Below are 21,195 nucleotides of genomic sequence, written 5' to 3'. Positions count from 1 at the left end.
CCAGGAGTTGCTACCATTGCTGGTAATAAGCAGCAGTCACATTTAGACTTAGTGGTTTGCTGTTCTTTTTGTCCAAGTCACAGCCAGGAGAGTCTCTGGCCCACCACAGACCCCAGGGAACGTCTCCAGTATGAAACTCCCCTGGGTGCTGCACTCCCCAGCCCCTGGGAGCTCCCTACCGCGGGCAGGAGTTTATCTCCCTCCTTTATTGCTCAGGCTGGGCTGCCTGCAAAGAGCTCCCTGAAGGCCTGACAAATGTAGGCATCTGCCTGTCCATGCATCTCCGCAGAAATGAAAAGAGGGTAATAAAAGGCAGGGGGAGGTGAGGAGACTATGCATCATAACAGGCGTAATGGACTAATGCTAATATAGAGACTGGCCGCATCCAATCCACGCCTGTCTGGCACATCCATAAATATCGGGCAGACGTTCAAGTGATGGATTTGCCTTCGCAAACCATGCAGTATTTTACAGCCCCACTAACGCTGTCGTTGCCCTGGCCGGCAGCAAAAAGCAACCATAACAACAATGGGTAGTAAACTTGATTGTGGGATTGAGGAAATATTAAAGGCAGCAGCAGTCAGATGCACAAGGGAAAGCCTAACAGCCAGTCCCATCACAAACCATGGCGGTACTGCTTTCGCATGGCATTTCACTGCCTGATTGTCCCCAAATCCCAACCTTTTTGCAGCAGCAGCAGCTCAGGGGCCGTGCCAGCACGCGGGACTCTTCCTGCAGATTCCCCCGTCTCTCCCGGCACATTTCTGTTTTCCACATTCGTTTTTTTGCCTCAAGGAGGCATTTATAGAAGCTACATAGCATGGTCTTCTCACAGTATTTCTTGCCACCCAGGGATTTAAGATCTTACAAATGGACCAAAACCCATGTTATTTTGACCTCTGAGGATTTTAAAAGCCTGCAGAAAAATATATATAGTAAAGAAAGCATGAACTTCTTGACTTATAAATAGAAAGGCAGGAGTCTAACACTGCCCTACCCCCCAAAAACCAACAACATCCAGAACACAGCAACTTCTTCAGATTTAGTCTAGGAGGAAAGCAAGGGAAAAAAATAGTCAGAAAAACTAACATGAATTCACAAAATAGTTTGGTATTTCCTGATATTTTTCACCAAGATTACTTCAAGAAGAAATGCATTATTGAACTAGATGAAAATGTAGCTCTGCTTCTAGCATGAAACGGAGGAGGAATAACTTCTGCCTCACTTCATGCTCATAAAGGAGATAATACCTCTTCTTATAAAAGGTGTGGGGATTAATTATCTTCTAAATACGTTAAAGAAAAAAAAAAAGCCACTTACGTGCATGAGGGGGAAAACCAGCCTTTTTGGTAACGATTTCCCAATAGTTCGTTTGGTAACTAGTCCCAAAGTACACGGACTGATGCACCTAAAACTCCCTTTACCCTCACAAGTGCCACTCTGAGCTTTATTCCTGCCTGCATAAAAACCCAAGAGCACTGGGAAAGGCGAGACACGAGACATTTTTCTGGTTTAAGGCTGTGTGCACCTAAGGGAGGCACCAAGAGAGACTTCATGTCAAACCTCCCAGGGCTTTGCCAGTGCTGAGGGCAGCGCAGGAGCAGGAGGCAGATGCTGCAGGGAAAGCCCAGCAGCGCGTGGAGCACAGGGTCCTCCTGCTCCTTCCCCAGGAGCAGGAAACCTCCCGCGGGCATTGCCGCAGCAGAACTTGTCCTACGCTTGTGATGTTTAAGACAATCAATAAGAGCGTTTGACAGGGAGTGCCAGGACTGGATCTACACAAAGAGCTCTTCAAGAGAAACCCCTTTCAGCACGCAGAGCCCCTTGCCTTCGGGGTGCTGGTTGTTGCCGGTAGAGCTTGTGAGATCTCTGGTGAGCCTGGAGCTGGTCAGCCCTGCGGAGAAGGACTTGGGCGTACCAGTAGATGAAAAGCTGGACATGAGCCGGCAATGTGCGCTCGCAGCCCAGAAAGCCAACTGTATCCTGGGCTGCATAACAAGCAGCGTGGCCAGCAGGTCGAGGAAGGCGATTCTACCCCCCTACTCTGCTCTGGTGAGACCCCCCTGGGGCACTGCATCCAGCTCTGGAGTCCTCAGCACAGGAAGGACATGGACCTGTTGGAGCAGCTCCAGAGGAGGCCACAAAGATGGTCAGAGGGATGGAACACCTCTGCTATGAGGAAAGGCTGAGAGAGTTGGGGTTGTTCAGCCTGGAGAAGAGAAGGCTCCAGGGAGACCTTATAGCAGCCTTCCAGTACCTAAAGGGGGCCTACAGGAAAGATGGGGACAGACTCTTTAGTAGGGTCTGTTGCGATAGGACAAGGGGTAATGTTTTTAAACTAAAAGAGGGGAGATTCAGACTAGATACAAGGAAGAAACTTTTTACAATGAGGGTGGTGAAACTCTGGCACAGGTTGCCCAGAGAGGTGGTAGATGCCCCATCCCTGGAAACATTCAAGGCCAGGTTGGACAGGGCTCTGAGCAACCTGATCTAGTGGAAGGTGTCCCTGCTCATTGCAGGGGGGTTGGACTAGATGACCTTTAAAGGTCCCTTCCAACCCAAACTATTCTATGATTCTATGATCTCTGAGGCAGGCTGTTTTTCATGCATAAGGCTGTCCAGCCACTTGCAGCCTTTACTAGCTCCACTTCATTTAGAAATGAATAAAACGTAATTGTTGCACTCAAAAATTTCAAGCTGATTTTTCAAGGTGCCTGAACCAGAGTAACAACCAGAGTCATCGCCATCTCGTGAGCCAAGAAACAGATTAAAGCAGACTCTGAGCCCACCTGGCTCGATTTCACATACATAGCATTTCCTGAACACCTGCCCCTTAGCTCTCCAGCAGCTATAAAAATACATCCCAACTTCTCTTTTTTTCTTATTTTACTTGCTCTGCCAGGCAACAGATAACAGAACTGGAGAAGTAATGCTGGGAGAAGAGGAGGCCAATTTCATGCCTCTAAGAGGCAGTAGGGACATTCCTGAACTGCTCAAAACCAGAGTCTAGAGGGACTTGGCAATTCTGCCCCTTCTCCAGCCCCGAAACACGCACGTTAGCGCTCTCCTTTGGCTTCGATCACTTTTCATAGTCCCTTGCACAAATTCCAATTAATAAGTAAGGCTCCAACTTTTGGCTACTAACAATAACAAATGTAATGGACCATTGGGCGTTTTGGGGACACATTCCGGAGGTCACGGTTTGACAGCACCCTTTTTACACAGATGGAAGCAAAGGGGAATTACTGTCTGAGGCTGGAAAATCCTTGTTTAGGGAGAAAAAGAATCCCAGCTTCTCCAACCACACCAGAGCAAATCACCAGCAATACAGTACCAAAGAAATACCCCCTTATTTCACGTCCTAGGGCAAGAAACAGAGATTGTTTCTCAGACCTTTCAATTAAACAACTTCTTCAGTCAAGCAAGAATCGTCTGCCATCTTACACCTCTGCTGAGACACAGAGGTCTGCGCTCTGAGGGTGATGGATTGATCACTGAGTCAGCAAAGCACCTGACCTTACAACCTATAGATAAAACTAGGCATCTCTCTGGAAAGCGCCTGCAAACGGATGATTTTTGTATGTTCAGTAACAGCCTAATGTCATCTTGGCTTCTCTACACACTGATGCAACTGACTTTTTCCTAAAGTGCTATGGAATGCGTGCGGGGGCGATAATTAAGGATAAATTAAAAGGATGAGATAACCATCCATAGAATGAAGTCAGATAAGGACAGGTTCGGACGTATATTTCATTGTGAAAGATCTATTTTATTCCCACTAATGGAACAAATGAAATCAGCCAAGCTGAATAAAACTATCACATACCAAGACATAACAACACACTTAAAAGTTCGCCTTTCCCCTGACTGCGTAATCCAATCAGTTATCACTGTCCCTTGCAAAAGCAGAGGTTTGCCTTCATTGAAAGCAAGGACAGACATTACGCACCATGCATTCAGGCATTCAACAGGTAAATAGGAATGCGTTTCCAATCATGAAAACTAGTTACAGCACTACGTATTCTTCTGTAGCACTTCTCCTCCAGACAGATCCCAAGTAGCTCTTCACGGGTGACCTTGCATGCCAGAATTGATTCAAGCCATGTACAGCGCAGCTGCCATTGGGACAGCATGTTACAGGAGTTCAGAACAATGTCTGACGCCCATTTATCCAGGAGGATCGGGTGTGAATTGAGATGCACACACTATCCTTCACCTCAGGGCGTCTGAAATAACCAAACCTGGGTTCTTGCCTGTAGCACCAAAGTTTACACTGAAGACAGACAATGCAGAGCACTTCCAGTTTCCTTTGTAGAAGCAACCCCTGGATGCAGGGCCCAGCCGTCAGACCTAGCCTGGATAGCTCTAATACGCCAGCACCGAGAAGCATGCCCCGCACCTCCGAGCGTCTTCAAGCATGCAGATCAAAGCCTTATCGCCACTGGAGCAACTCAGTGCTGGGTGAAAACCAAGTACAACGTCACCGTTACTGCTTTCCCCTGGGAGCCAGCGCATGTGCCATCCAGGAGCACACCCAGCTCATGTGAACGTAGGCAAGGGATGGCGAGGCTGCAGGCTCCCACTGCAGGAACTGCATTTTTCCTACAGCAGGCATAAGCAGCATGATGGTAAAATAATACATAGACGGTGCACTGTCAGACACAGAAGAGACATTTATTTGTTCTTGATCACAAACAATGTCCTCCATTGACAAGCTGAATGAAGGGCACTTCACTGATTTATTAGATCTAATAAGAAACAGACCTCTTGGGATGAAATACAAGATTGATTTTTAGTGGTGAGCCATGCTGCTATCCCAGCTACTGTGCTCAGCCTGATGAGATGAAACTGGGCATGCACAGGACAGAGAGAGTTGAAACAGCACGGGTAGGAGAAATAAATGGAAAGATTTGCACAAGGAAGGGGAGATGAAATGGAAACAAGGCTTGCAATAGCAGCCCTTCAAACTGAGGGTTACTCTTTTCTTCCTGCAATCCTCCTCTCTCCCACTATGTCTATGTATCTTAAGAGAAGAGCAGCAAACTACTAGGAAGTTTAAGGGCAACTCCAGTACGGTTCTCGGGAAACCTCCGAGTCAGACCCTTCCCATACATCTGCCTTTTGGAGGAGCCCCTCTAAATATAGCAAGTATAATTTTCACATCAGTCTCAGCATCTACCAGGCAAACCACATTAGCTGAGTTCCGTGGATGCCGTTTTCCATCAGGAAAGAGACAACTAGCACAGCAGTGCTTAGCTTGAGGCCCTATTAATAGCAGTCCTAATTATATGGCTGCAAATTTAATTCATAGCAATGATTAGTGTCAAAATCAAAGGCATCACACATCAATATTGATGGAATTGTATGAAGCCCATAAACAGAACAAGCAAGCCAACACATCTCCCCCCAGCAGTTAGTTGCTGTTAACTGTTGTATTAATGTCTCTTCTAATTTTGCTCGATGAAAATCGTTTTATTGCAGGAATCCACAATTCTGAATGATGACATCTCTAACATGATCCCCTTCCCCCTTGCTCCCCCAGCCATGAAGCTGAGATGCTTTGGAAGGAGAGCTGGACCACCAAGCTGCAGGGAGAACTGCATCCCACGTACCTGTGCTTTAGCCGAAAGGTCACGGCAGCATCAGCACATTTGCTTTTCACCCACTTAGAGAAAACTGCTGAGGAACAGTAGTTCTCAAAAACAGTGGACTGCCAGGGAGCAGGCGGGGGGTGTTGCGGGGGTGCAGCAAGTCCCCCCGCCCAAGGCATGCCCCACGTACCAGCGGGTTGCAACGAGAGGCAGTGGGCTGGCCGAGCCAGCGCTATGCGACATAATTCCTCCTCCAGCACTGAGTTTTAATGGAGAATAGATCCATCGATTCAGCCTTCTCCCTTCAATGGCTACTGAGGACAGACAGAGCACAAACCTGTATCACCAGCTGAGCAGGGAGCAGCTGAGCAGGCCGGGGCGGCCACAGCAGGTACAAGCACACCCTCTGCCCTGAACTCAAACCCTGACCCCAGCAAACGCTCTGGTTCCCCGCAGGAAAGATGCCAAGTTCATTGTCAACTGAGTTATCTGATATTATTGACTTATTTGTCAGCAGCTCTGGTATCAACAACCCTCCGGTGCAGCATGGCTCCGCTGAACTCACAGCCGGGCTGTGCGGACTCCACGGGTGACCTGCCCAGGCTGCCCTGCCCAGGCTGCCCGCATCGGCCGGACCCCGCGGGGCTCTGAAACCTGCAAAGCAAGCGGCGAGCTCAGCCTGGGAAAGCTCAGCCTTGCCACAGGGCTCCGTGCTGCTCCCGAGCGGACAGAGAACTTCTCTCCTTCCTTTACACATCAGCCAGTGCTGGCTGCTGAAAGGAGCAGAGAGGGACTTCAAGTGTACCCAGAAAACAGAGAAAGGGGCAGAGCTAGACAATATGGGACTGTACTGAAGAGTGCAGGCAGGGATGTCTGGGCAGGCAGGGGCTTGGGGACCTTCAGCATTCAGCTCCTTCGGAGGAGAGAGGCTGAAGCAGCAGCAGCTGCTCTCCTAGGGAACATCACATGAGGCAGTTAAATTAATAGCTAATGGGAAGAAGGACATCAGTGAGATAACGCAGCATTTTCAGTAATGAATTCTCACTGGGGAAGCACAGACAAATTTGAAAGATTTCAGAGCTGGCTCCCTGACTTCTTTCCTCTAGCTACACAAAAGTGTTTTCTTTGAAACCCCAAACTGAGCCACCCGCTTGTTTCCAAAGTAAATGAATGGCATTGGGAGAGGGAACAGGTGTGACGTAGCTTTCAGATGTTAATTGTGTAGGTAGATATGCAAGGTGGTGAGCTGGAGGAGATAAGGCATCTATCTGTAAATCTCTGGCACTTACAGAGGTGCGTACATTTTTACCATCCTCATTTCACATATGGGGAAGGAGAGATATGGAAACGTTTACAGTCCTGAGGATCCTGAGCACTGGCTGACTTCGAGACATGTCTGGTCTTGGAACACGCACAAAAACTGGAGACAACCTGTTAACTTCCCACCAGGTCTGCAACGCCTCCTCTGCAGTGAGGATCCCAAGAGCCCCACAGCTCAATGCAAAGCTGCTTCCTACGCTCCACGTGGCCTCTCTTAGGCCACGTAAAAGATAATCCCAAATGTCAAATGAGGAAAGATTTACTAAAGGTGCAGACAGGATCATGAGATAGAGAACAGCAGCATCCTCAGCCCCATGCAGCAGAGGATGGGACAGTGATCGCTCCAGCTAATGATAACAGGAGGCATGGATCCCATCAGCTGCAGACAACTCTGATACATGTTAAATAAGGGTGCTTGGCAGATGCCATGAAAGGCTGACCGTAGCGAACGCTTGGAATGATTTTGCTCGAGAGATGAACCAGTTTTCTTAGTGCCTGGTTACCACTGGCTCAAACAAGAGGTGAAGGATTCCCGCAGCTCTCCCTCCGGACAGTGAAGCGGCTGGGCAGGAATAGATTAACTTTGCATCAAAAAGGTAGGTGTTCAATGTAGAATAGCACAAGGAATTAAACCTTGCTGGAGAGACTGCTCCTTCTGTAATCCTACATAATTCATGGGACAGGACAGTAAATACCTTGTGTACAGGCACAAGCTGTTTGCTTTAACTGCCTCTAAATGAGGCAACTCCCCTATCCCGCCCAAAACCCTGCAAACAGCAAGTACCAGCCTGCATGGCTGGCCTGCAGCTTGCTAACATATGCATTTGCAATATGCCGAGGGCACCTCTTCCATCCGTTTAGCTAGAAAAATCCCGGTGCTCCCGTGTGCCACGGCGGGGGGGGGCGGGCAGGGAGGAGAGGGGCTCTGCTCACAAGCCCACTCTCTCCCACGTTCAAAATTGCCCCACTGACACTCGAGAGGCACCTAATTTACTACTACTCAGCACTTGTAAAGTGCTGAATGAATATTAATGTAATTAAAATGATGCAGACATTCAAGTGTAGTATCTGCCTGTCCTTGTATCTTCCTGGATAGATGAGGAAGAAATTCCCTGCTGCTTAAGGACACAAAAAATTAACAGCCTGCTGTTGATTAAATTTGTTAACTCTTTCCCTGGTACGAAGAAGCAGGGTCTGCATCTAGTGGGTTCACCTAATGCTGTCATTTATATTTTAGGTTAATTTGAAGGATCTCAGCTTTCCAGAGCAGCATCTCTAAGGCTGGGTTTGCTGGAGCTAGATCAGACTTCTGCACCCACTGATGAGCTGGCTCCCAGTTGCAGCTCCAGCTCTGAAGACCAACAAGCAAGGGGGTCCCCTCTGCTTACACACCCCAAGGCCATTTCCACACTCATTTTAAATACGGAACTCCTGAGAGAGGACTAGTGAGGACCACACAACAGATGTATGACTGGGCCTCACCAACCTTTGCGCCCCACTTACTGAAGAGCAGTTCAGAGCACTCAGAGGGGGGAAATCCCAGTTGGACTTCAAAATCCTAAAACCCAGCGGAGCCCCCCCATGCCCTTCGCTGGGGGAGGAAACCAGCAGGAGCATCTCTTTGCCCTGGGCAACCAGCCCCAGTGTTTGTGATGCAGGGAGTGAGGAATGTTATCTTCCAGGACTGATCAATCATCCAACTGTCAGAGGGAAGAGCAGGAGGCAAGAGGCAGAGAGAAGCAGTAGGACTTTGCCCTGAGGCTTGGTTTCCAAAAGCAGCCAAGTTAACCCATTCCTATCTCTCCATGACCAAACATCCTGCCACCATCAGCAATTTTGCCATCACTGAAAGCTTTCTAACTCACGGTCTTCTACACAAGTTGTAGAAGGATTGTTGGGAAACAACTCAAAACTACTGGAAAATTTCTATCAGTGTGTCAAAAAGGAGGAACAATCTGAGACCTTGGATACAGCTTGCTGAGGTTCACTCGTACTCAGAAATTGCAAGCCAGCTCCTCACTTTTCTCTAATCAGACTGGCCCATTATGGTCTTGATAATTTCTGCATCAGCCCCACAAACACACACACCATAGTTCACTGAATGATAAAATGCAAAAAACTCAGACAAACAACTGGGTAACGCTGTAATATACAGGCAGGCAGTGCATGCAAGAGCTGGCACCGTGCCGAGAGCTGTACTACCCTGCTGCTGAAGGAAGTCGCTGGCTAGAAGCACAGGAAGGTGCTCTCAGCCCATGCAAGGGGATGCTCTGGAGCTGTAACACCGCAGAGCAATGGGAACTGCGTGGCCTCGTTCGGTCCCTTTTCCAGGACCATGCTGCAGCCGTTTCCGCTGCACCTTTCCCAAGGCTTGGTACTTCTCCACTTCAAAAGAAGCCACAGCAACACCACTCTGTACTAAACAGCACTGATGGATGAACTTTGCCTCACCAATGCAAGGCTCTCTGTGACCCAAACCCTGTGATTTTTGCTCCTGACTGGCTCCCAGTTTCACGCTGGGAAATATCTGTAAGACACAGCAGCAGCTACATGCATCAGAGCCTCCCGAGAGAGAAGAAAAATGGCTCCTGCCTCTCCAAAGCCACGGAAATAAGCTTACCTTCTTCAGCTTGCCAGTCTTAGTCCCCACAAACACCACGCTGTAGCCATTGTAGACGTAGGAAGCAACAGAAGTCATCCGGTCCCGGCTCGAGGTGTAGAGCGTCACTCCGTCCACTGGTGTCGAGCCTCCCAGGGGCTGGTTGATGTCGAGCCCGCAGAAATTGTCATCGATGGGGACTGGCTGGAAAGACGAGGTTTGGGGCAGCCGTGAGTGAAACGCAAAGCACAGGGCAGCCTCACACACTCGGGCTCATGTGGAGGTGAGCAGGCGGTGCTGACAGCAGGGTGGGAGCCACCTACACGCCACCCCCTGCCCAGGGACCCTGCCAGCTTCAGCCACCTTCTGCAATGGCTTGTTCCCTTCACTGCCCGAGGCCAAGACACCCTGCAGCGGCTCCAAAATGTGTTTTGGACAGGGCTGAGGAGGACCCCTAAGTCCAGCAGACACTTCCACTCATTTTCTAAATCTACTAGGTTTCTCATGGGTTTAGCCCTGCTGCATGGCCATGCAGGAACTCTCTTCTCCACTCATTTCACCTCCCCTCGACCTGATTTCCAGAGGTGCCGAGTAGTATAAGCAGAAAGGTGCTCAGCATCCCCACATCAGCAAAGGCTTCCCTTGAAGACCATACAAGCCCTGCTGCTGACAGCTCGCAGTGGTGCTGGCACTGCCACGCATGGTGTGGGACAGGCTCAGGTCAGTCACCAGCCAGAGGATGGCCGGGCATGGCTGATCCTGTGCCATGAGAGAGGAGAGGATGCTGCTGTTCACTGCTGTCGGGAGCAGCCGTCTCCCTCTGGCACAAACCGCCCAGCTCCAGGGCAGAGTTAAACCTTCCCCACGTGAACACAGGGCTGGTTGAAAATGCCAGACTATCTGCCTGGAAAGGTGGGTGATCACGCAGGGAACGGGCTCTGGCAACACAAAACACCCGAGGGCTAAGCAGGAAGATGCACTCTTGCTCCTTCTACCACCCAGCCATGCGCTCTCCCACAAGCCACCTCGCTGTGCCTCAGTTTCCCTTCTACAACACGGGGAATACAGATGCTATCTTCTCCCTGGAACACTGCTTGCCACGAGTAAAGGAAAATCATTCTGCCGACAGCTACGTATTATTAAGCCATATCAGCTGAGATTGCTTGAGTGAATTCCTATGTGGCATAGGCGGCGGGGAGGTGACATAGGTGGCCACCCACTATCATGCTGACTGCAATCCACTTATTTTCCACAAGGGACATAACTACCAAATGCTCAGGCACATCTAGTCGCAACTGCAACAGGATGACTCTCCCCTGTGCAAGCCAGCGCTCAAGCTTCTCTTCGCCTTCCTTCTTTCATTACATTTAACCCACGTTTATCTCTTCCCAGCAGCCAAACTTAATATGCTTGGCAAAAGAAGGCCCCAGGGATTCTCAAGTCAGCCCAGGAACAATCTGCATGTGAATCAAGATTAAAGAAATCAGCTGAATAAAAAATACAAAAGACACAACTGTCATTTGTATTTATCTTGTTAGTTTGTTGATACCGCCGTCCTGCTCAGGGAAGGGTGAGAGCCTTCCTCTGGCTTCCAGAGCCCCAGTTGGGAACAGCAAACACTTCCAGTAGGCTGCACACCTTTATTCATCTGCCTTAATGCTACCCCTTCCTTTCATTGTCATCACCAACTGTCTGATAAGAACATGGATTAAAGGGGAAAAGGACTATGTCTGTTCTGTGTTCAGGGAAACCGGAGGCACAGAAAGATTGATCCTATTCCGCAAGCTCGTGTTCCATAGGGCCAGGGATTGATACCGGTTCTCGAGGGCTGCCACGGCCAACAGCCAGAGCATCCTTACCGCTTTAGTGCACTGGACGTCTTTCCCCAGCAGCCAGTTGAGCTCCAGGTTGCCTTCCCCCTGGTAGCAGGACTGCAGGCGGTCCTTGATCTGAGCATTGACGGTGCGAATGGGGAAGACGCAGAGCGCAGAGTCGTCAGGTGGCTGATGGTACTGCTTCTGTCCCTTGGAGAAAATGGCAAAGAGGACATCCTCCTGGGCCGTGATGTTGAGGGACTTGGCCAGCACATCTCCTGGCTTGGAGAGGTACGCTGCTTGCAGAAGGCGGTACTCCGTGTCCCCCTTGACGCAGCCAAAGGGCAGAGAGACATAGGAGTGGAACTTGGGGTCGTCTTTGCAGAGACGGACGATGCGAGACGTGTAAAAGAGATCGCTGGCGGAGTTGATGGAGACACCCTCTGGGGTCTCTGGCTGGACAGTCAAAAAATAGACAAAGTTGCCACTGGCAAAACCATAGATGTAGAAGATGTCGAAGTGTGAAACAAGGGCCAAGGTATCTGAGGGGATTTTGATGAGGGATGAGACAAAGTCACTGTGGAGCTCATAATCCAACATTGCTGATGACTCTGGGTCCCGGGGAAGTTTGCGGCTGGAGAGGGTGGGAAAATAATCCTGCTTCCCATCCACTGCCGTGCCAATGAAGAGCTTCCCATCTTCACCTTCCGAGCGCACGATCACACCATACATCGTGCCTGTCTTGTTGACGCTGGAGAGGTAGTGCTCCTTTTTGTGCGAGGGCTCTACCAAGATGAAGAGGTCATCCAGGCGCAGCAGCTTGCAGACCCCCTGGTAGAGGCTGCCACAAGCCAGCAGCCGGTTCTCAGAGTAGTCAATGATCAGCAGCTTATTGACATTGTTGGTGAGGGTGAGGATCTCGCTGCATGGCTGGACGATGAGGGGTGGGTAGCAGGATTTATTGTCCTCCTCAGGACCAGTTTTATGAGCCACCAAAATGGTCAGATTACCCGAAAGCTTGTAAACCCTGTTGATAGCTCCAACGTAGACTGCTCCAGTGCCTTGGTGGACAGTCAGGTGGTTGAACGTCCAGTCCCGGTTCTCAGAGTGGAAAGTGCTGAACAAGGCATTGCTGGACACGCTTCGGGAGAGCGATGCCAGGAAGAGACAGAGCAAAGCCACTGACCAGCCATCGGAGTCTGGTACCCGAGGCCAGTTCTTCCTATGATCCATTCTGGGAAAGGCAAACTTCGTGTTCCCCGCGCGTGTCCTGTGCCCCAGCAACGTCCCTCACATGGTTCTGGGGAAAGAAGAGAAACACACAGAGCAAAGGATTAGATCCAGTGTGTCCCACAGATAAAATTCAAAGGAGGCTTTCTAATTACACAGTCCTTGAGATAAAGTGAGGACATCTAAGCCCAACAAGAATTAAGCAGGCCTCCTAACTTATTGGTAAACAGTTCAGGCTTGATGTTTTGCCACTTGGTTCAGCCTCTGTGTGTTAATTTATGTGGTTTAGCTGTTTATAACTTACTCTGCTCAGCCATGGGAGGGGATAATCGGCTTCAGCCCAAGACAAAGCCTGCAGCTCACACACCCAACCATCAATCTGCAATCTTGGCTAAAAGGATGTCTCCTGCAGGGTATGTTGTTGGAAGCAACAGAGGAAATAAGAGGTGTTTTCTACCTTTAAATCCTCTATGATTTAATTTGGAAACCTGAGGAAGAAGTCTCATGCAGGCAAGTTCATTGAGCATATACACACCAAAGCCACCAGCATCTCCCCTCCACCAGAAGTACCTCTGCAGGCACTTTTCAGGCAGAAATGTCTCACTGCCTTCACAAGGTACTTTACTGCTGAAAAGCAGCTGCCACCAGGGTGGGGGCACACGTGGTTAGATCAGCAACCAAACACTGCCAGCAGCACCCCGCGCAGGGGAGAAACTACCGATCTGGGAGCCTTGGACAAATTTCCTGCTCTAACCAAACTTGCAAGTGATGATTAAAAACTACACAAAGCGACAGCTTGGACACTGGGTCCAGAAGACCCGATGCCAACCAAATTGCTCACGTGCCCTTCCCGATAGCTCTCTGGGTAACAGTCAGAAGTAGAGTCTCCTTCGACTGACATGTTTTCACCCATACGGACCAGGCAAGGTAAGACTCCAGCTAGAGACCTCTGGCCAAAATCTGTGTGGGAACGAGGCATGAAAGGCAGGCAGGTTTGGTTGTTGTTTTGTTGTTTGTTTTGGTTTTGTGGGTGCTCCCAAAGCACCTAGACCTCATTCAGGCCCGAGGGATAGCCATCGGGGAGTCCCGATGACCCCCGGCCCCAGCCCCAATCTTCCCAGCTCGTGCAGGCAGCTGTCAGGCTGAATTAGGAATCACCAGGCTGGAATTTCCTTAGGAAGCGCGTGCTTGCCTCGGAGAGGCTCCGGCTGCATGAAGCGTGTTTACATCAGAGCTTTCCATCCACCCTTCCGGACAGCACACATGCACAGGCAGAGACAGTAGCTGTTGAAGAGGACCCTTATAACCCTCTGCCTGCTCCACCTCATCACCTAGCATCTCTGCTAAGATGGCAGACCCCCCTAGCAAAAATATGAACGTTAAAGACAATCCAAATCCATGCATTTCCATGTCTGTCTCATCTAAGGGGGGGTCCGGCTTGGACCATCCCATGCAGAAGGTATCGGCTCGGTTCCCAGCTCAGTCCCAGACTTCCAGCACCACCTCGGGCTCCCACAAAGCAGCTAGAAGTGATGCCAGCCGAGCACCTTGCAAGGCAGCAAGGACCCAGCTCAGCGGAGCTGCTCAGAAGAGCCGTGGGGCCAGCAGAACAACACTCTGAGGTGGGCACCGTGTAAGGGCCCTGACAGCATCCCTGCAGCAGGGCTCTGCACCTCCCTTGTCACCACAGACATGCCTAGAGGTCACTGGATTGTGTCTCATCCTTGTTATCATCTCCAGACCTGACCGTGACTTGTACTCCTGGCTTGACCTCAGCTTTGCTTATCACCACAGATATGTCTGACCGCCTGGACTCAGAAAACCATCACAAAGTTCTCCTTTATCCCAAATTACACATTCCTTACATGCTCCAGGCTGGACGATCAAAAGGAATCATTTCAGCCTGCCTTGGGGAGAGATGTTCTCCACCACCTCACAGCACCGCAGGGTCACTCCAGCCCTGGGAAGAGGCTGAGGACGAGCCACCATTCCACCTGCCCTCTCTGCACCGAAGTCCCATCGCCTCCCACCATGGCCATGCAAGCCCCAAGCACACACACTGGGGAGAAATTTGCACTCTTTGCAGATTTGACTCTCCTCCCCTGCCCTGTGTGCAAACGCAGGAGGCTGTTCCCTAGCACAGCCCGCGCTCAGCTGTCCTCACCTGCGGGCAGCCACCGATTTGATTGATGCTGATCTCCGTTTTGGTATTTAAAATAATTCACGCTGCTGAAAACCTACACTGAGCTCATAAGCGAGTGTCACTGAATGGCCGCTCTTTAGGCTTGTTAACGCCGGGAGCCGGAGACGGGTGTTTCTGAAAGGTGACAAAGGAGCTCTGTCCCTGGGCTGCACGTCTCGGTGTCACTGACAAGACAGGAGAAAGAGAGTGGTAATGGGTTTCTCATTCTGCTCAGGGATACGTTTCCCCGGCTGCTTGTTTCTTATTTCCAGTCTCTTAATTTCCACCTTTGGCTGCAGCAGTTTCTCTCTCTCCCAGCTAGGACGCAGACGCTGCTGCATTCTTATTACTGCTTGGATGATTGTGGCAGAAGGCAGCTGCCCGCGCTGCGGACCCGAACGTGCCACAACAGCACGGGGGTGACCTCCCCGGCTCTTCTCATTCAATTCCCGAGTGAACATCCCAAAACTATTCTCTGAATCCAGAATCTTTCAAAAGGGCACAAATCAAATGGTTCCCGAGGATCTGCTCGGAGGAAGGCTCTCCATGCTGCCTACCCACGCGAGGGCTGCTGGTGACCCGCAGTGGGCACCGACGATCTGATCACGGGCACTGGGATCTCAGAGCAGCTTTGCTCTTGGATAACATGGCAGTACAGCCCGAGCCACCGAGAAGTCCACATGTGTCACTGGCAGGGAGATGCCAGCCGGCAGCGCGGTGCCTTCTTGTAAACACCCAGGGAACGCCGCACCATAGAAGAGCTCAAGAAGAGCCCAGGAAAGCTGGCACGAGAGCTGCAGGTACGGGAGTCCCACGGAGCGGCCGAGTCAGTGGCAGAGCACCTCCACATCAACGCACAAGACACCTCGAGCACCGCGGTGCCCCAAGCAAGTGCTCGGACACGGCAACCCAACTCGCCTTGCCTTGGGGAGGGCACAGAGAAAGCAGGCTCTGCCCTGGGCAGCACGAATGGGCTTTCCTCCAAGCCCAAAGCATCCCTCACTAATAGGAGCCCAAAAATAAAGCCTACCTCAGTTTCTCATTCTCTGAGAAGAAGAGATGCTTCTGGGGCAGAGGGCTCTGGTTCAAGGGAAGTCCAAAAAGTGAAAGAGATTCTGCAGAGAATGGGGAGGCTCTGCTGTAAAGCTCAGCACACAACAGTTTTCCTGCTCGGCAGCTTTCCAATTTTTAAAAAGTTGTTCCATTGCAAAGTGAGAAAAGAACAGTGCAAGACAGAAATTAATAAATCTAAATAATTAAATTTTATATACACACATACGTATGGGACAACAGAAGCTCTTCACTTAGACCACAGCAGTTTTATATCTTTTCCAGCAACATTTTCATTCAGAGACAGTACAAAAGCCAGAGCCAGTCTGGGGCTGTTGTGCAGCAGAGCTGTCAGCTGAAGCCCAACTTCTATGCAGTGCCTTACAGGGAAGGTTTTGCAGAGTATTTGTGAACAGTCACTGCCAAAGGCAAGAGAGACCATCCAGGAAGAAGAATCTGTGCTTTCAAACATTATTTGAAAATGACAGAGCGTGGCTGTGAACTCACATCCTACCCGAACGAGCCAGGGGACGGTGATCCATCCCCGGCTCCGTGTCACCCCCGCGGGAGCAGCTCCTGCCGGCTCCCCGCTACCCCAGGGCCGGGGGGCAACATGTGGGTGCAGGACACGGACGAAGCAGTGTTCAGTGATACAGATATCACACATCAACAGAAACCCACTGTGTGCCCTACGGAGGAGTTTGGGGATGGCTGAGTACAGCTGGGGAGTTAAACACCAGGGAAACAGGAGAGTGGGCAATTTTAACTCTGATCCTTAATACTATTTGACCATTAATTTTTCCTCTTTTTTTGGAAACGAATTTAAAATATGGCCTTAAAAGCAATCTGAAGCTATTACTAACACAAGGTGAAAGAGTGAGTAAATTCAGGGACACAATATAAACCCAAGCAGCTGAAAGGCCTCAATTAGGCTGAAAGGAGTTATCTGGTATTTAAATAATTATTAGATTGAAGGAATAATCACAGGTCTGAGCCTATTTTTTCCCCCACTGTCATCCTAATGGATACTATAATATTATTATTCAAATGCCCATGATTCTTATTGAGGGGGGAAGAAAAAAGGGCTCATTTAATCTCCATGCGACAGGGCTTCAGGAGGCCCGATTAGTCATTTCTCTTATTTCAGCTGTCACTCACTCACGGGCACCACGGTTTGTCATTAGTGGTATTTTATGCACACACACACACAAAAAAAAGAGAGAGCGAAAAAGGAAAATTAAAGCAAAAACAAAAAGAGAATCTCCTGTGGAAAATGACGGATCAAAGGGACAATTTTGATGTCACCAGTGCAGCAGCTGCATTTGCTTCGCAGTGCCGGTATCTTTTCTTTTAGGGTAGGGTTGGTCTCGTGAGCAGTGATTTATACACAGCCCCACGCCAGCACCGCTCTACCCTCACCGATCGCCTCTGCTCCGTTGGGTCCTGCACTCCTGGGACACTCCATCCCCTCCGGCTGAGGCAGCTCCTACAGCCCCAGCACCTCCGAGACACAGCAAACGCATCTGCACCGACCCCAGCATCCTCACCTCCGCCCTCCCGGCCCCAGCTCTCAGCATCCCAGCGCCACGTGCTTTTCCCGGGCTGTCCCTGCATCACTCCCGGCCCGGAGGCCACAAGGGTCCCCAATCACCCTGCAAACGGGGAGCAGAGCGGGCAATAAAACCCACTACAGTTTTCTCCAAAGGCCACATGGGTTTGGGGTGTTGCCTCACAGAATGAAGCCTCCTGAGAATAACTGAGCTTGCGGGGGGGGGGGGGACAAGGGGCCTGTGATTACTTTCGAAGCTGGAGGTAGATTCTGCCCTTTTTTCTTTTTATAGTCAAATAAGATTCATTGCTGCGAGGCCAGGAGCAGGGAGACCGGCTGGCTCGTGCTGCTGACCTCCCCTGCAGGTCACCGGGCTGTCAGAAATCCCCCAGAATTATCGAAAGGGTCACCAAAAGGGCAGGCTACACTATATAAACTAAAATACAAGAACAAACCATTTGGAACAACCTCATCCTTGCACCAGCCTGACCCTTTCTCTTTGCATTGGCTCCATATCGTATCTGCCAACTGGAATGAGGGAAAAAAGCCAAGAGTCTGGCCATTTCTTCGTAGCAAGTGAGAATACGCGTGCCGGGTCTGCATCCCTCCTGGAGCCCATCAGGAATTTTTCTGTGAAACCTTTCCAACCATTAAAGCTGCCGTAGTGATTTATCCCCTTTGAAGAAGTGATATTCAGGACACATTTGTCAGCTATGGAGGAAGACCTCACAATAATTAATAGGGTTTTGTTTTGTTTTAATTAGACAAAAGCTCCGAGCCAAACTGTCTGATCTAAGCATCTCTGAGCTCTGGGATGTTCCCAGCCCGGATCAGAGGTCCGAGTCTCAGTCCTGCCTCCTCGGCCAAGCCACCGCAGTCAGATCAGCCCCGTGCTGCTGAATGCCCCCTTACCCAGCAGAAACCTGCACACACACTCGCACAAGTCCCTTCCCTGCTCTCAGCGTCTTCGCCTCTTTCTCCAGCAAGAGAAGCCGTGGCACATTCAAGCCCCCAGCAGAGGATTGTCCCAGCCATCCCGGAGCAGGGCTGCTGGGAGCCTCAGTGCCCACGGCACACGGCAGCAGCAGCGCCGAGGAAGCCCAAGGTGCGGCAACGGAGCTTTTTAAACCCAGGTAGCGTGCAACAGCCAGCTCAATCATTTGCTTCAGAGTTTGACACCAACTGAAGTTACCAGCAGCTTGATGTGAAGTAATTACAGTTTTGTAATACAAAGCAATGAGGAGGGCTCCTAGCACCTTTTCTTTGTTTTTTTAGAATATTTTGACTCTAACAACAATAAGAGTAAGTTGTAAATCACCAGCAAGGTGCCTGGCATCAGGTCCGAGGTTTCTGCAGAGGTTACTGAACCACAGTGACAACAAATACCAAGCCTTTCCTAAAGCATGACCTGCAACACTGAACCCTTTGGGTGGTTTCAGGCTGAAAACCACCTTTATGCCTCACCCTTCTGCTGCGCTGCCCCTCGGCAGTGCCTGTCCCCCGCTCCACAGGGCTCTGCTGGCAGCCGCAGGCAGGAACCGCACCAGGAGCTGCATCCCGACTTCCCCGGAGCTGCTTATTCACGGGGATGGTATTTCACAGGCTCGTCAGCTTTCTGAGAAAGAGTTAAGAGGGCAAAATACAGTATTGTGATTATTGCTTCCTCCAGCCCTGGGACAAGGAAGAGGAGGGGAAGAACGAAACCCAGCCATGAAAAGGCATTTCCCTGATAACAAACACGATTGCATGAATTATGCACAAAATTTGTTCATATTGTCCAGACTTCAGATATTGTTTATACAATGCATACCGGATAAGCCACCTCTCGCCCCCCCCATCTCCCTCCTGAGCACACACATCCCAACAGGTCTGGGGTAAAAAGAAACAGAAAATCCCAGGGAGAGACCTGCTGTAAGCCCCATCTTTGCAACTGCATTTTGGAGAGCACGGTGCAGCACCCTGACCTGACGTTACTCCTGGCTTTGCCCCAGACTTGCTGAATAGACCCGGACGAGTCGTGTCTCTCAGCCTCAGTTGTTCCACCTGTGAAACGGGGATAATGCTCTCACACGAGGCACTCGGACATTCAATCGATGGAAAACTCAGAAGGGAGTTACCAGGCATAAACTGCTGTAGTAAAGTATGTGTAAGGGACTGGCTTAGCACTTCTTGGTGTGCCTCTGTTCATAACCTCTTTGATCAGAGATTGTTCAGCAGAGCAGGCTGCTCTCCCCTGACAGTGGTGACAAGCAAACATAGGCACGGCTACCTCTGCCCCCCAAGGATGCTGAAACATCCCCGTGACACAGCAAGGAGGCATTTCTTTAACACTGACAAAATCATCACCATCTCCAAGGGAGCACTGGCTCCTCTGGCAAACCTAAAGCAGGACCACAGCTGTGGCTCCGGCTTGGCTTACATCCAGCTGTGAGACATTTAACCCACCAACCCCAAAAGGCATCCAGAAAAATTCATAATCAACCTAGGACACCTAGGTGGCAGAAATTAGACACCTTTTTCTTTCCCTGTGCTGATACTTGACACCTGCTATCTGAGAAACCGCAGCTGGCGGCTATTGAGCTTCAAGTACACTGCTGCGAAATAGCTTATAAATTACCTTGCATCAAGAGAGGTGCTGGGAAAAGAGGACTTTATTCACCATGCGGTCCCTGAGGACAGACCCAAGGCTGGCGACAACACCACGCACTGGAGCATGGAGCAGAAGAGACCCTTGTTTTCCTGGTTGCCTTGAAGTATGACACAAAGGGAAAATTTAACACTTCTTAAGTTTCATAGCTGGTTTATTCAAGTTTTGGGAAGTCTCGGTTTCATCCAAAGCTGTATAAACAGGTCAATGGCTTTGGATAACATTAAATCATATAAATTTGCAGCCAGAAAGTTGTGATTCTCTAATCCAGTCTCCTGCTGCAAGGACCGGCTATAATCATAATTCAAGAGATGTCTCTCTAAACCATCCTTAAGGACCTCCAGAAACAGAGTCCACAACCCCTCCAGGCAATCTGGGTCAGTACATCACTTAGAAAGTGTTTTTTCTAGTTTCTTACCAGAGCCCTGATGGACTGAGGTTTATCCACCCCTCTTCGCTGGTGCACCTGAACATCGTTTGATTATTCATGGACTTTATTCCCAACAAAATAGCATTTAATGGATGGTGACCTTAGGTGCAAGCAGATTAAACGATTAAATGATTTGCCCAAGGCTAGTCAAAAGGTCCCAGTGGCAAAGCTAGGAGTTTTATCTCCCGAGCCTCAGCCCAGCACTCTCTCCCCAGGTGACATCCAGCTGCAGTTTATTACAAGAGAATATTACAGTGCAGCACAAGGGAAGATCACAGAGCGGCCACCGAACTGGAGGAGAAAAATAAGCAGCAGCTTCTCCTGGCCTCACTCCAAGTGCACCACAGGCAAGTGAAGAACCCCAGCTTCAAATTAAATGGGTCCCCAGCCACTCCATTAAACAGAAATCCTGAAACAGAAATCCTTTGGCTGTGCCAGCCCTGTACAGCGAGTGGTGTTCGTTATCCCCAACACTCCCTACGGCAGCCAGATGTATTTACACAGTAGCCACAGTGCTGTTACCTAAGTAAACCAGGAAATTGTACATTTGTTAAAATTAGGTTCTGAGATGCTGAATCCCCAACCGTGCAGCTATAGATTTCACTCAGCCAGCAGCGCTGAAATTGTTAAGAGCACGCCACTGCCTGTGTGCACATTCAGGCATGTTTCCCCCTTCGAGACGTGTTTACTGGTTATGATGCTCCATGCCACTCCAGAACAGGATTATCTTTTCAGATTACGAGCAATAACCACCAAGTCAAACCTACATCGTGCTGCCCATCA

At 50.0% G+C, this 21,195-nt stretch overlaps 1 protein-coding gene across 1 annotated transcript in view; it reads right to left on the bottom strand.

Moving 5' to 3' along the window:
* PLXNA2 (plexin A2) overlaps nucleotides 1-21,195 on the bottom strand; it is a 175,018-nt gene that overhangs the window by 141,088 nt on the left and 12,735 nt on the right. Inside the window, 2 exon segments of the mRNA XM_050911214.1 lie at nucleotides 9,532-9,714; nucleotides 11,370-12,624. Of these exon segments, the coding sequence (XP_050767171.1) occupies nucleotides 9,532-9,714; nucleotides 11,370-12,557 (1,371 nt within the window). The 5' untranslated portion in view covers nucleotides 12,558-12,624.

This window comes from Gymnogyps californianus, chromosome 27 (assembly GCF_018139145.2).
Source record: "Gymnogyps californianus isolate 813 chromosome 27, ASM1813914v2, whole genome shotgun sequence".
NCBI lineage: Eukaryota > Metazoa > Chordata > Aves > Accipitriformes > Cathartidae > Gymnogyps > Gymnogyps californianus.
This window is presented reverse-complemented; position numbering and strand designations above follow the sequence as displayed.